Source organism: Oryctolagus cuniculus, chromosome 21, assembly GCF_964237555.1.
Source record: "Oryctolagus cuniculus chromosome 21, mOryCun1.1, whole genome shotgun sequence".
NCBI classification, from domain to species: Eukaryota; Metazoa; Chordata; class Mammalia; order Lagomorpha; family Leporidae; genus Oryctolagus; species Oryctolagus cuniculus.
The window spans coordinates 4608621-4624482 of record NC_091452.1 but is presented as its reverse complement, the minus strand read 5'-3'; the positions used below and the strand labels follow the sequence as shown (position 1 = coordinate 4624482).

General features: G+C 53.0%; 1 protein-coding gene across 4 annotated transcripts in view; it reads left to right on the top strand.

The window, feature by feature from the left end:
• Positions 1 to 14768, top strand: part of LOC103345010 (transmembrane protein 132B) — a 365066-nt gene extending 350298 nt beyond the window's left edge. For 2 of the 4 annotated variants that reach the window (XM_070066053.1, XM_070066051.1), the window contains exons 7-9: positions 2317 to 2587; positions 4469 to 4660; positions 5611 to 14765. In XM_070066053.1, coding sequence (XP_069922154.1) covers positions 2317 to 2587; positions 4469 to 4660; positions 5611 to 6756 — 1609 coding nt within the window. In that variant the 3' untranslated portion in view covers positions 6757 to 14765. Of the gene's footprint in view, positions 1 to 2316; positions 2588 to 4468; positions 4661 to 5610 lie in introns of all 4 variants that reach the window. The other 2 variants (XM_070066054.1, XM_070066052.1) reach the window with 2 other exon arrangements.
• Positions 14769 to 15862: the final 1094 nt, after the last annotated feature.

The following is a 15862-nucleotide window of genomic DNA, read 5'->3' as shown; positions in this document are numbered from 1 at the left end:
GTATTGTTAAAATGGAGGGTGGAGGGCGCGGGGGCGGGACAGTGTGGGCAGTGGCAGTGACACAGCCCTGCCAGCGTGTCCGACCAGACCTGCCATCTGCCTTGTGAGGCCGACTCTAATTAGTTACCCGAGCTTGGCAAGGGAAGGCCTCCCAGGTCCCAGCAGAGAATTCCCTGGGATGCTTTCAAGAGACAGGCTGAGAGCTGGGGTGAGAGGGAGGGTGCCATCACCCCAGCCTGTGAGCGCTGCCTCCCTCTGTCACCCAGAATTCTTTCTCTCACCCATGAGACTTCACCCCTCCTTTTGGGTGGCACCCAGGTTGCTGATGGGCGTTTTCCACATCGCTGCCACTTCCTTCTGAGACCCTGCAGGGAGGAACTGAGCGTGTTGTGAGAAGCAGTGGAGCCATACACACCTGCTGTCAGCGGTTGTCGGCCACCTAGTAACCACCCCAGCCTGCTTTCCCCCAGTTGCTGTGAGCATGGACGGGGGTAGCTACAGAAAGGGAGAGAACACACTGGACCCTGGTCTGCACCAGGCGGGTGTGTGACCCTGCTGGCTCCCTCAGGACAGCAACCCTACTCGCTCTGTGGGGCTCTGTGAGGATCGCATGTGGTAATCATGCATGGCTGTTGTGTGTGAAGTCACCGGTCAGTGGTGACCGTCATGGCTGTGGAGAGCAGGGCACGTGGTCGAGTGAATTCCACACGCGACTTATGCCTCTTCAGCCCGACTGCGCTCCCTCGCCACTGACACTCAGCCCCTGCTTGCAGCCACCGAAGTCCCCGTGTTAGAGGACGCACGGTAGGTTCTTTTGGAGAGGAAGGTTCTAGAATTGCAGAACCAGAGCTGATTGCACAAGGAGATTGTGGGCAGGTGGGAGTCAGAGGAGAGCATGAGCCAGGACAAAGAGGAGCAGAGTCGGGGAGGAGCCAGCACACAGCGGGAGACGCACGGTGCCCGTGTCTCAGTAACAGTGGGGTATGCACAGTACCCGTGTCTCAGTAACAGCGGGAGACGCACGGTGCCCGTGTCTCAGTAACAGTGGGGTATGCACAGTACCCGTGTCTCAGTAACAGCGGGAGACGCACGGTGCCCGTGTCTCAGTAACAGTGGGGGACACACGGTGCCCGTGTCTCAGTGACAGTGGGAGACACACAGTGCCTGTGTCTCAGTGGTGACATTGGGAGACGCATGGTGCCCGTGTCTCAGTGACAGTGGGAGACACACGGTGCCCGTGTCTCAGTGACAGTGGGGGATGTGCAGTGCCCGTGTCTCAGTGGACAGTGGGAGACATACAGTGCCCGTGTCTCAGTGGACAGTGGGAGACATACAGTGCCCGTGTCTCAGTGGACAGTGGGAGACATACAGTGCCCGTGTCTCAATAACAGTGGGAGGCACACAGTGCCCGTGTCTCAATAACAGTGGGAGACGCACGGTGCCCGTGTCTCAGTGGTGACAGTGGGAGATACACGGTGCCCGTGTCTCAGTGGTGACAGTGGGAAATGTACAGTGCCCGTGTCTCAGTGGTGACAGTGGGAGACACACAGTGCCCGTGTCTCAGTGGTGACAGTGGGGGATGCACAGTGCCCGTGTCTCAGTGACAGTGGGAGACACACAGTGCCCGTGTCTCAGTGGTGACAGTGGGAGACGCATGGTGCCCGTGTCTCAGTGGTCACAAGCAGCAGTTTTCAGTAGGCAGGACGGTGTAGCAACAGGGTGCTCTGGAGACCACCAGGGCCTTGACCTCACACAGTGGTCAGGCGGGGGGAGGGGCCGGGTGTGGGGACCAAGCACGAGGCCCTGGCTCCTGAATTAGCAGAGCTCCCTTCCCAGCATGTCTTGGCACCTTGTCCCCTGGGCCCTCACACACCTGTGGGGAAGGGCAGCTTCCGAGTCCGTGCCAGAGTGAGGCAGGGCGCCCTTGCGAGGGGCTGAGCCCCATGGGGAGGAACAGACCCGAGGACCCACGCGGCTGCTCAGCTCAGGGCCCCAGGATCCACTCCCCACCTACCCCCACCCCAGCCTAGGGGTCTGCGCCACCCCTGCGTGGGGAGTAGTGCTCGATGACCAGGTCACAGAGCCCAGGGGCAGAGGCCCCGCCCACCTGGGGCTGTGAGAAATGGGGCTGCAGCTGTCATGCATGCGGTACATGGTGGCGGCTGACCGATGCTTGCCGAAGGAGTGAACCCACGAACGGTGAGTGAGTCAGGCTGGGCAGAGCCGGCCAATGGACCGGCTGTCTGTCCCCCTCTGCCGTGGTGTGGACGCTGACCATGAGGGTGTTGACTGCTGCTTGTCCTGCTCATGCTCCAGGCCCACCCGGGAGAGCGAGGACGAGGAGGACGAGGAGAAGAAGGGGCGTGGGTGCTCCCTGCAGTACCAGCACGCCGTGGTGCGCGTCCTCACCCAGTTTGTGACCGAGTCACCTGACCTGGGCCAGCTGACCTACATGCTGGGCCCCGACTGGCAGTTTGACATCACTGACCTGGTGACCGAGTTCATGAAGGTGGAGGAGCCAAAAGTCGCCCAGCTGCAGGAGGGCAGGACCCTGGCTGGTCGGGAGCCAGGGATCACCACCGTGCAGGTACGGCCGCCCGCTCTGTCTGCCGCTCGTGTCAGAGAACCAAGCTTTGTGCTACACGCAGCTGAGGGAAGTGTCCAGTCCCTTTTGCAGACAAAGCTGAGTGAGCTGCGTAGTGTAGGGGTCTTCCCCACTGTGACCTCTGCTGGTGGGAGGTGGCAGAACCTTTGGAAGCTAGCTTCCCCTGCACATCCAAGTTCCATCGTTTAGTTCTATTACACCTTGAACGCCAGACAAGAAATCTAATTTTTAAAAATGTTTATGGGAGAGCGAGCGAGTGAGCACCCCTCTATCACCTGGTCACTCTGCAAGTGCCTGCAGTGGCTGGGGCTGGGAGCCAGGGACGTAAGTCAGCTGTCCCATGCGCTGGCAGGAACCTACGCCTGAGCCCTCACTGCTGACCCGGGTCTGTTTCTCAGGAGCTGGAGCTGGGTGTCAGACTCCGGCACTTTGACGTGGGACGCAGGCACTTTGCCCAGCATCTTAACCAAACGTAAATGCTCATTCTGACAGAAGAATGTAAAGCCATGTGTTTGTAGTGAAGACAAGAAGGAACCCATGATTAATGCTCTTTATTTTATCATAGTAAACTAGAGTATTCCTAGCCAATTTGGGCAGGATAATTATGCGGAAATGGTATAGCATACTTTCTTTTTTCCCAAAAACCATTTTTTAAGTTGTACATATTTATGTGGTTCTATGAGATGTCTCATTGCATGTGTATTTTCATAATTTCCCCATATACATTTAAAATGTTGTTTTCAGTAGTTAATTAGGTCATGTTTTGGGTGTGGCCAAAGTTAATTTGCTCAAAGCTGGCTGAGACACGTCATATTCTGCGACTTTTCTGTTCTCGTGAAACAAATGACTGCAAATCCACACGCGAGAACGGCACTCACTGTGGACTCGTGTTCTGTGGGTCAGGCGTCCAGGTGGGGTTGGTTGGGTTCCGTGTGTGGCGTGTTGGCTGGGCGAGGCCCGTGTCTGCAGGAGGGGGGAGGGAATTGGCTTCGAGCTCATTCGCACCCTTGGAACAACTGGTTCCCCATAGCCTGGAGGTTGCTGTCTGCGGATGGCTGGCAGCCCAGGGTCACTGTCGCCTCCAAGAGGACCCTGCCTCCCCCTTCAGCGTCAGGAAGGCCAAGCTGCTTCCCACCCACATGTTCAACCTCTTAGCTTCCTTCTGCCGCCAGCTTGGGAGACGTCTCTAGGCGTGAGGCCCAGTGATGGCGTTGAGTCCGCGGGAGAATTGAGGTCGATCTCAGCGTTTCGGGGCCAGCGGTGCCGTGGAACAGCAGCATGCAATGCTTCCTCATGCTCTCAGGTCCCAGGACTCAGGGTGGACCCTACTAGGACCTCCTCCTGCCTCCTGTGTGTTCCTCCCGGCCAGCCCTGGACACGCTCGGGGGATTAGGCGGGGCATTGTGACTCTCCGTCCTGCTTTGTTGACCTGTTGTGCAAGGATGACCACGGCCTCCACGGTGGTCTTGAAGAATGTCCGCCTGCCCCCTAGAAGGGACTTGAGCCGGGGAGGAGGGCTGAGCGTGGTCTCCTTCAAGGCTTAACACAGTCTCTGTTCTCAAAGCCTAGGAGTGTGCCCAGTCCCAAGGGGGCAGATTTAGTAACTGCCCCTCAGTCAAACCAAGTGCGTGCTAGAAAATACATGGCTGTTATCATGGTGTGACTCAAAGGAAAGCAGGTGGGCCAAAGTGACCCTCATGAAACTCTGCCAGGTGCCAGGTGCCCTGGACAACAGCGTAACACTTACCCAGTGTGTTCCAGCCGGCCTCGTGTGTCAGAGCGGGAGGGTGTGGTGGGGCCCTGTCCACGACAGAGCGACCTCGGTGGAGTGGGGCAGACACGAGGCTCCCGCTTGCCTTCCAGGTGCTGTCCCCTCTCTCTGACTCCATCCTGGCCGAGAAGACGGTGATCGTCCTGGAGGACCGCGTCACCATCGCGGAGCTGGGCGTGCAGCTCGTGGCTGGCTTATCTCTTTCCCTGCAGCCCCACAGAGCAGACAAAAGGGCCTTGGTCTCCATAGCAACAGCCCAGGACGTTCTTCAAGCCCCACAGCAGGTGAGAGTCCCGGCCTGAGCCCTGGTCAGTGGAGACAGCGTCTCCCCCGGGTGACTGCCCTGCAGAGGGGCCGGGAGACGCTCGGAGCTGTGACCGCTGGTTCCCGCAGCTCCTTCTCGCTTCTCCTCCAGACTTTTCTGTCTCTGAGAAAAGATAGCAGCGGCTTAGACACAGCTTCCTGTGACACGCTTTCCACCCAGCCACGGGCACATATGCCGTTTGCTTTCCACACAGCCTCACACACATATGCCACTCGATTGCCAGCTGGTCTTACCTGGGCCAGACCGTGACCGAGAGAGCACAGCCTTTCCCTTCTGCCAAGCAGAGCAGGTGGTTTCGATCGTTGGAAATTCCATTTTGGCTACTTAACCCGGCATAGCTCATAGGCACCAAATTTCCACTGTTTTCTGCAATTATTGTCAACTGCAAATCTCTTCTCCGCCTTTGTTCTTGTACCGAGCATTTGTAAAGATGTGGGAGCACCGGGCCGCTCCAGGAAGCCAGGCTCGGGGTGCGCCCTTCACCACGTGCTCCCACCCAGAGCCTCTGCCGCCCCGCTGGCCCTGGCTGCCCAGGAAAGAACGTTCCAAGTGTTTCTATCTTGAGCAGGAGCCTGATTAGTTGCACCTGGAATTGATTCAGATAAATTGCCTGATCTTTCAAAATGTTTTTAGAAAGGTCAAAGTCAAATTCTGTTGTATAGCGTGCAATAAATTAATTTACACTCGAATGCGTTCATTATGGTATATTATTTGTTCCTCAGAGTACTGGCATGTCAGCACAAAATTGATGCCAGTTTAAGGCATGACAAGAATTGCTCAAGTTTATAAAACATAGATGTTTATTTTTTTCTCCATATACTTAAAGAATTTATAAAGGGAATCTTATTTATCTTTGTGAATTTGAAGGAACCTGGTTATAACCTAATGCTTTGGTTTCATTTTCCTTAGGAAGCAATAGTCAGTTCTTGGATTTTGTTCAGTGATGGTTCGGTGACACCTTTAGACATTTACGATCCCAAGGATTTTTCTGTCACTGTCTCATCGTTGGATGAAATGGTGGTGTCTGTCCAGCCGAACCTTCAGTCCCAGTGGCCCGTGGTGGTTGCGGAAGGTGAGGGGCAAGGGCCCTTGATTAAGTTGGAGATGATGATCAGTGAGCCGTGTCAGAAGACCAAGAGGAAGAGTGTTCTTGCCGTGGGGAAAGGAAACGTCAAGGTCAGATTTGAGCCCAGTGCCGGTGAGCACCAAGGAGGCTCCAACGACATCGAGGGCGTGAGTCGAGACTACAAAGACCACCTGGGTAACTCCATAGAGCGCGGAGGCAACCAGGAGAGAGCCGTTCAGGAGTGGCCCCCGCGGGGCGCACCTGCGGGCCGACAGGACCGCAACAGAAGCACAACCCCACAGCCTCCCGTGGAAGCGAAGGATCAGAAGTTCCTCCGAAGCGGGGGTGCAGATGCCTTCACCAGCTACCCCACTCAGGGGAAGCTGCCAGATCCCAACAATCCCAGTGACCTTACGGTGACCTCCAGGGGGCTGACGGACCTGGAGATCGGCATGTACGCCCTGCTCTGCGTCTTCTGCCTGGCCATCCTGGTCTTCTTAATCAACTGTGTGGCGTTTGCCTGGAAGTACAGACACAAAAGGTTTGCCGTGAGTGAGCAGGGCAACATCCCCCACTCCCACGACTGGGTCTGGCTGGGGAACGAGGTGGAGCTCCTGGAGAACCCGGTGGACATCACGCTCCCGTCGGAGGAGTGCACGACCGTGGTGGACAGGGGGCTGCAGTTCGAGGAGAGGAACTTCCTTCTGAACGGCAGTTCCCAGAAGACGTTCCATAGTCACCTGCTCAGACCCTCTGACTATGGCTACGAGAAAGACATGAAAAGCGAACCTGTAAACCCTTCCGGCCCAAAGAGGAAGCGAGTCAAGTTCACTTCCTACACCACCATCCTCCCCGAGGACGGCGGCCCCTACACCAACTCCATTCTGTTTGACAGCGACGATAACATCAAGTGGGTCTGCCAGGACGTGGGGCTGGGGGGCTCAGCAGACTTCAGAGACTATATGGAGAGACTGCAGGACCAGATGTAACTCCTTTCTTATGTTTGTATTCACCTTTATGCCTTCTGTTTTTTGAACGGTGGAGCAGTGAGTTTGATCAGCAATAGGGGATGATCTAACAGAGCTCCATTTGTGGAGGTCTGGTGGGATCCCTTTCTTAGCAGGTGTCCGGGGCCCGGAGAGCTGTGCTGCAGGGTCTCAGGCCAGGAGATGGCTGTAAGACAGCCACCTGTAGGGACTGAGAAATTGTGAGACATTGGCATTAGGCACTGCCTGGTACCAACTCCATGCAGAGAGTAAACCCGCCCCCACGAACATTGTTAGTCATCTCACGACAAATGGCCGTGTACATGGAGAAAAGATTCGGGTGTTGATTTTTGTATTCCTAGACCTTTTAAAGCACAGTGGACACTTAACTGCCCCTGGCCTGAGTGTAGACGTGCGTGAAGGCTGGCTGAATGTAGCTACCCTCGTGTGCTGGGAGCGCTGCTCATTATTTTTATACACATTTGCCCCCCGCACCTGTTCCTTTGACCTCTGCCATTTCTTTTGAAACAGGAAGAGAAGGAATTTCAGTCCTTCCTTTGGGATCCATTTGATTTTTGTAGGAGTTTTGTTCCCTGGGATTTGCCATGTTGTGTTATTTCTTGTCAGTTTTCCTAGTTTTGTACGCTGCGTTGTCGAGGGAAACTACCTAAGAAGCATACTTGTTTCCTTCTGTTGTTGGACTTTGTTGTGGGATACTGGGACGGGGGTTTTACTCAATGTGTTAACGTGCTCTGAGGGAGGGCTGTCTCTTTACAGTTTTCTACATGAAGCTTAAAGGAATTGGAGGAAAGTTACAAATCTTTGAAGCTCTGCAGGGGACTGCAGGGCGCCTGTCTGAGGGGAACCAACCCCAGCATGGCCGTGTTTACGCACTTGGTGGTCCACACAGCGTGTCTTCCAAACTGCAGAGAGGAAACTGCCTAGGAAAAAGCTCCAGGGTGAATTCTCATCTCACAGGAACATGATTTTTTTAGTAGGTGGGATGCTGTTTCCAGTTAGCAATATGTAAAGAGGTATCCATACCATGACCAAAAGGGGACGCGATCTCTCATGGCTCTGGAAGAGACCAAACCTTCAGGGGACACGGTGGGTGCTGGTGCACAGAAGCGACGCCCCCTACCATGCCCTGGACACTTCCTGGATGTCACTGATGGTTCCAGCGCTCAGGAGGCAGCTGTATGCAAAACCCTCAGCTTTCATGATGTCAAAGTGGCAAGAGAAAGATTCCGGCATAATTTTCAAGTTAAAAAGAACATTGTGAATGGTGTCCAGCAATGCAAGAGCTTCAGATGAACAAAATACGACAATGATGTATGTAAGAGAAGTCGACTCCAGGCTTGCGTGCCCATTCTGAGCTTCCCTGAGTCGTCTGCATCCATAGAAATCCAGAATTCTGAAGGCCCAGGGTAAGGAGGCAGGAGCAGCTCCTGGCTCCAGCTGGCTGAGCACTGAGCTGTTCAGGAGAAAGACACTGAGGTGTCGGACATGACCGTGATGGCCCAGCCTCCTCTGGGAAGGTGGCAGCCAGAAGAGGGCTTGCGGTGCGTTTGTGAACAGTGCTGAAATGGCAGGTGCGTGGGCCTGGTCCCCGGGAGCCGGTGCTCAGTGGATTCTGTGAGCACGAAGCTGGTAAGGTTCCTGAAGTCTCCGTTCACGGGGAGGTGGGAGCCGGGAGCCGGGCGTTAGCTGCAGGGGTTGGCCCAGCGATGACTGACACCTGTTTGGAAGAGCTCCCCAGTTAGCCAGAGGCTTCTCGGAGGCTTTGGAGGGGAGGTGGCCCCTACAGCAAGAGGGCAGCATGAAGAAATCTTCACGGACGCAGCTCCAGTTCTCTCTGTGGGAGCGCCAACATTCCAGAGATGCTGGGAATTCATCCCTGAAAGCGGGGGCCTGCCTGTCACACACTCAGCAGGTGGCGCAGTCAGACTCCAGGTGAGGAGATGCCTTTGCTAGGGGGCCAAGGAGGTGCCCACTGTTGCCAGGAGCATGTTTAGGGGACGCACTAGAGCGTTTCCTGTGATAGGAGAGCTCGATGGGCAGAACTGGACGCTGACCGTGGTCCTGAAGGTGCCTTGCATGGACAGCAGGGCTATACCGCCTCCGTACCGGCCATTCATGCACTTGTGTCAAATCAGTTCAAAGTAAAAACCAAATGTAGGGGTCAGGGCAGGGTCCCTTCTCCCATATAACCTACCCACATGTTGGAAAACACATGTACCTACACGTGTGTGTCAGTACCCAGGAAGCAGAGAGAAGCTGTCCTGTGGGAACCGACAGTGTGTGTCAGTTGTTCTCAGCTTTGGTTTTGACAGTGTCCAGCATTACAGAATTTTCATGAGTTGCCTTCTCAGAATACACCCCACAGACCACATTTCACGTGTTTGTCAGCTCATCTTCCAGCCGGCCGATGCACAGCTGTTAGACTGCACACCTAAACCATCATGAGGAAAAGGACATACACTATTCAACTTTGGAATCCAGTTTCTGGGGGCTGGCTCGGGGGCTTGCATTTGCTTGGATTTTCTAGGTCGCTGTGGTTGCCAGCTCCAACTAACTCATCTCAGTAAATAACCTGAGCCAAACACAGTTCATGAAACACCTTCCTCTCCCATTGGAATTCAAATTCACCACAGGGAGCCACCTGGAGGCGGAGAGAGAGAGAGAGAGTGCACCAGCTGGGCCCCAGGGTCCCACAGAGGATGTGGAAGCCCCACATGATCTGGAACATGTGCAGCCACTGTCCCCAGGGTCCTGGTGTGCTGGTTTGGGGGCCAGAACACAAGGATCAAGGAGGAGCCACCGTGCTGGAGAACTGGCGTTTGAACACGCATGTGTGTGGCATCGAGAAGAAGCAAGACGCAAAGATGACGGATGCTTCTTTGAGAAGAACAACATCTAACAAACCTCAGACTCCTCCCTGTGCACCCGGAGAAGGGACAGTGGATGCCCCGGCTGTTTTCTATCCTTTATACCCACGGGTACAGGGAAAACACGATCACTTTTGTCCCATCACCATCCCTGTAGGCTGAGTCATTTGTCCCTTGCTCGTTTTTAAGTTTTACAAAGCCCACCTTTGTGCATTTTGATCGACATTCTTGGTTCACTCTTCTAGAAAGGGTCTTCTAAAAAGCTGGGCTGTTGAGACCCCCGTAGAAGTTCCTCCCATCACAGAAGCATTCAGTACGACAGCAGTGACCGCATGTGGTTTCATGGCATCCTGCGTGTCACTGGCACCGCTGGGTTTTCCACCCCAGGCTCTGTGAGTGCCGTGGCTGATGGCTCACAGACTCAGCAGCCCTCCGTGTTGAAACCGTGTCTGTGTCATGTACTGCGCATCACCTGTCATGTAAGGGGACAGTGTGGGTGGTGGGAAAGCTGTGTTAAAATATGGATAGCAGATATTTTTGTATGTAATATACGCAATATGCTGAAACACTGAGAAGTGTATTGGAATAAATATTTTAAAATAAAAGCATGCAAAACTGTAGCTTTTAAATGTACAGACATCCCACTCAAAAAACAGCTAAACTGGAGATTGGCAGCCGTGGGACCTGACGTGTGGATGCACTCCGCTGAGAGCTGTGGCCTGCAAGGGCCGTGCTCATGTCGGGATTGTGGATGGAACCTCCTGGGACGGTTCGGTCTCACTCTGCATTACTTTTGAATTCTTCCTTTTTCTTTTTTCTCTGGAAATATTTGGGAAATAAAGTGACTTCATTTCTCAGCATAAAGATATATTATAACCACAGGGTAACTCATCATTTTTAACACGAAAATAAACATTGAAACATTCTTCAACTGCTTCATTATTTTATTCACATTTTCTCTCTTTAAATTTCGCATCTGTGTAATTACCTGTATTCATGTATCTTCACCCAGAGATGCTAACAACCTCGGTAATGAATTGACACCAAATGGAAGCGTTTCTTAAAATCTGCAAAAACCCTTTCTCCTTTCAGAAGCCTCTCCTGTGTTCTGCAGCAGACTGGGGGAGACCTCTTCCAGAATGGTCTCGCTTCTCTCTCTCCTGCCCGGGGTCAAACCGTCTGGAAGCATGGGCTTCTGCAGGGCGTCGTCCTCAGCCTGTGCTCTCAGTCCGTTGTGGCCGTCGACGGCTTGGTTGTGTGTGTGAGGTTGGGGCAGGGACTTTGCATGCAGCCAAGGGCGCAGCGTGCTGAGAACCCAGGCAGGCAGAGCTCAGAGGCATAGGCAGATCCGAAGGCCAGTGTGCATCCGGGTGCAAGGCTGATGGACGGAAGCTTGGTGTGCTCTGGCCGTGTCCATTTCCGGAAACCACCAGTATCATTCTGGGCATTTTGGCAAGTGCCACCCTGTGCCTCTGGGGCTGCAGAGCGATGTGTCTTTGGCAGTAGCTTGATATGTCACCACGGATGTCCCATCCTGCACCTGGCCTTTCTCTGGGGCCCCATGGACAGCATTTAAGTCACGTGGAGCACACAGGAGTTGACTTTGTGAAATGGGGGCTGTGGAGTATTGGGCCTCCCTGCCTCGAACATGCTGGCAGCAGATGAGCCCAAACACTCCCCCAGGTGCACCGGCCGAGCCCCGTCAGACTGCCCAGCACGGAGGGCACCTGCTTGTAGTTAACAGCTTCCCCCTCGGCCTTCTCCTCGGGACACAGGATGACCAAGCCACGGACCCCAGCAAGGTCTGTGCAGATCCCTGTGCCTGTTCAGTTCAGTAAAATTTGTTTCCAAAAATCAGGCAAAAGAAGTTTCCAATGAGATTTGTAAAAGGGTTGAACCTTTTGTATTGTGTGTGTGTGTGTCTGCGTGTGCTACGGACCAGCTGCCTTTCAGATTCTTTTGGTGTTGACATCTGTGTTGCTTCGTTGCTTGTTAGTTTTTTTTTTTTGTTGCTTTGTACAATGTGGATGGGCTACAGAAGTTTCTCATTGGTTTCTTTTCAAACTTTGAAAAGTATAGAAAAGTGCAGGAACGCTCTCCCGTGGGCCACAGTGTTTATAGCCCATCCCCCGGCTGCAGTCAATCAGCGCCATCACTTTGCAGGTGGGGAGTCGCTGAAGTCCATTAGGAAAGCCGTGTCCCCAGCGCAAGAAGCAATAACGCTGTCAGGCACCTCCCCTCCGTGAGATGCCTCTGTGTTTTCTTCGCCGCCAGTTGCTGCTGACGGCCAGCTGTTCAGATGGGACATCGCGGTTTCGTGTTGGTAACTGAAGCCTCTTCAGGTGCTGCGGCCAACAGGAGAACCAGTGACCATCATCTGAGACTGTACCGCCTGCCAGAGCTCTTCGGAGTCGAGGGGTTTGGAATCTGGGCACTGGGTGATGCTGGCTTCCCCGCCCTCTGAAATACTGCAGCTGCCCCCCAGTATCCATGTGCATTTGGTCCCAGGACCCCTGAGGTTACCAAACTCTGTATAGACAGAGTTGTGTACAGTGGCAGAGTATCAGTCTACACCCTACACAAATTATCTCTAGATGACTTTTAATGCCTAATGCAGTGTAAATGGTATAATATAATATGCTGTGCTATCTAAGGAATACCAAGAAAAAAGGCCGCACATGTTCGTTACAGATGCAGTTCTTTAAAATACTACTACCTGAGATTGGTTGAATCCATGGATGTGAAATCGGCAAATACAGGAACAGCTGGACTCCCTTTCGACTGATCCTTCTTCCTTTGACCAAAAGTGCGTCTGAAAGTTCCTGTTTTCTGTTGTGAGGACGGCGTCACTCCCTGTTGCTCCCTCGCAGGGGCCTGACTCAGCGCACCAAGTGTGCAGGCGCTGCACCTGGTGCCGCTGTGTCACTGGAGACCCTCCTCAGCGTGCCTTCCCCCTCCTTGCCATCCTGCCATCACCCTGCCTGTCCAGAAGTTCTCCCACACTACACGAGCACTGTTCCCACAGACAAGGTCGTCTGACAAGGACACGCATCTGGCACGTGTGAGTGCGGGCCTCCCGGCACTGACTGTTCTCACCCTGTGATTCGTCTCGCTGCCCACTGCCACTGGTCACACGTGGAAACCAGCCTACGTGTATCTCCGCTGCCCCCGTGCAGCACCCTTTCCCACAGGCCAGCAGATGCCAGGGCGCTCATAGCACAGGGCACCAAACAGCTCCCTTGCTGTAACTGCACTCGACAGGGAGCCTACGGTGGACTGCTCACAAGGGCATTCATTTAAAACTCCACGTGGATCCCAGGAGCCAACCCATTGTTGAGCCTCCAATATAGCCGATAGCTGAGGCTTTCCCCGAACATCATTGTGAGTGGGAGCCAATGCCCAACTGTGAAAGGCAGGAGCTGAGAGCGGAGGATCGAGTTAATAAAGCAGTCACACACAGAGGAAGAGACCTGGCTACAAGTCACCTTCACAAACAGCAGGGCCACTGTGTGTGTCTGTTCATGGGAGAACAATTCCTGCAACGCTGTTCACCTGTGACGTGTGTCTGCAGAGCGTGCTGGTGTCTTAAGATTTCCGTATGTCTCCTTGCCATCAGTACCCAGCCTCAGAATCTTCCTAAGCAGGTGGATCTAGTCTTGGTGGCAGAGCAAGCACACAACCTAGCTGTGCACTTTTGGGTGGTTTTATGTGGTTTCAGGGCAGCAAGCAGTGGGAACAAACTATCTGGCATTTGAACAGAAAATGTTGCCCCATTACTTTCCACTTTTCTGATTGGATTCTTGTTCCCTGGCAAACAGCAGACAATATGAACAGAGCATGCTGTTACAACATTGTGCTTCTGTACACTTGTGTAATGTTACCTGTCTCGTTCTATTACCCATGGTTTTCCGTGTGGCTTACTGTATCTGTTCTATAGCGTATATAGCATATCTGTAAAGGTACCCCCAGACATTTTGAAACAAAGAAATAAAAAAAGTTGGATGACTTCTTGTTATAGTAAAACACTTAATCGATACGTTCCAGGAAATGACTTTCTCTTCGAATGTAAGTACAGAAGAGGGTGTTAGCAAGCTGTTAGGTCCAGCCCAGAGGCAGTTATGTCTTCAGGGTCTTGATGACTGCCATTGGCTGACAGCTTGAAAATGAGAGAAAAGGATGGTTTCTTCAAGTGCAAGGCCAAGGTTCCAAGAGAACTGGCTTGCTTTTGAGTCCTTACGGAAACTCTCTGGTGAAGCCTCATGGCGATCCTGACTGTTTCTTGCCACTGCCCTCCTGTGCCTCAAGGAGCCTCCCAGAAATGAAGCATTGATGATCCACAAGTGTCTGTGGTTCAGACACACAGGGTCCGTTCCTGGACAAGGCCAAGAGAAGCCCATCTTCCCTTAAAGCTCACAAAGTTGGATTTCAGTGAGAGAAAACGCTTTATTGAGGTGTAGCCGGGAGGAAATCCATTTTATTTATGAAATTTGATTTAGGAACTGTCATTTGGGCACCCAGAATTCCAGTTCACATTCATAGTCTTAGGGAGTGTTGGGCTTAGCACCAGACTAAACGCGTTTCCACTGCTCCACATGACGTAGCTGGAGAAAGGCACCCGCTGTGCCCCTCCCGCCCTCACAGATCCTTGCTCCCAGTTGTTCTACTGCCTGAACTGGAGTCTGTGTGGCTGACCAACCCTCTGTTAGCATTCAGCTCTAGAAAAACTGAAATGCACGCCCACCCTCCATGATAGGGCCAGGCTGGCTGTCTCAGGGAACTGTGGCAACCTTGAGCTGACATCCGTGCCCTTAGGTCACTGTGATGCCAGAGGAGTCCATGGCACCTTGAATCAATGGTGAGATTGGCCCCAAGTGGACATAAAGCAGTGCCAATGAAAAACCCTGCCCTTTCTCCAAAAGGTGGTAACTGTATGAACAGAATGGCCAAGCTGTGAGCATTGGTCTGCGCCTTGGCTTTGCTTTAAACCGTAGGTGATAAGTAACTCAAGAATGCTGCAAAGCCAAGGCAGCTGAGGCCACTGTGGAGCAAGGTCAATCTACAGGGGAGTTTCCGTGGTGGACTGGACAGGCCTGGCCCACACCGCACATGCAGGCATGTCCTGCCCAATGCCCTAGGAGTTGTGGTTTTTTTTTTTTTTTTTTTTTTTTTGGCTACTGCTGGTGAAAATTCATTCTTCGGATGTCTAATTTTTAGAAGTACACTTGCTATAAAAATAGTTAATATGAACTTGTACACTTTGTGTATAAATATACTTGTTCTAAACTTGCAAAATTGATAACTGACACTAAGGAAGTTGATGTAGCCTAACAGAGTAATGTTTTCCCATGCAACGCACAGGAGAGCTGGTGTGGCCAGTGTAGTTTTTTAAACTTGATTACCCCGAATTTGAAGGTAACCAGTGACCTTACACGGAATCAGAATGTGTATTTGGGTTTTTTCCAGGCCATGCTCTGTTAACTGATGAATTGTGTCCCCTTTCTGTGCGCACCGAGATCGGAGATGCAGGATGGAAAGACGAGTCGAGATGGAAGCTGTGATCCATGCAGAGAACGTGCCACAGCGAGCCACGGTCAGTGTGTCTGGGCCAGGGCTCCTGCCTGAGGGCCTCCTTGCCCTGTAACAGGAAATGCTGACCCTTAGAGCGCAGAGCACGTCTGAGGGCCGCGAGCGACTGCCGCACCCCGCGGGGACCTTGAAACGGAGGCTTTGCTCCTAGCCCTTCCCCTCCTCTCTGACTTCCTGTCTTCCCTTCAGTGATCTGGACTCGAGGTCTGGGGTTTGGAGGCTTCTGTTGGCTCCCACAGCGGTCTTCATCCCCCCATATCCAGCCTCTAAAATGCAAGGGGGGAAACCACAACACCCCAAGTTTTGGTGTTTCCAAACACCTCCCAGACTCAATATTCTGCCGGCTTCCTTCACTGTTGGGTTTAGAACTTTCATGACATCTGAAAGCAAGTCACAGGTGGGCCTTTCTAACTTTCCACGGATTTCTGAATGCTAACAGTGATCTCTGAGAACTTGAAGCCAGCTGTGAATAATAGTGACTCAAGGTAAGATAGTCTCAGATGGTGAATGATAATTTTACCAATGACGTCCACTTCGTGTTCACATGCTTGTCACGCTTTGGAGTCGGGTTCCTCAGAGGCTTTGAGAAAACCCTGGTCCCAAACGCCTCCTGGTCTTTTCTTCCTTCTGGGGAC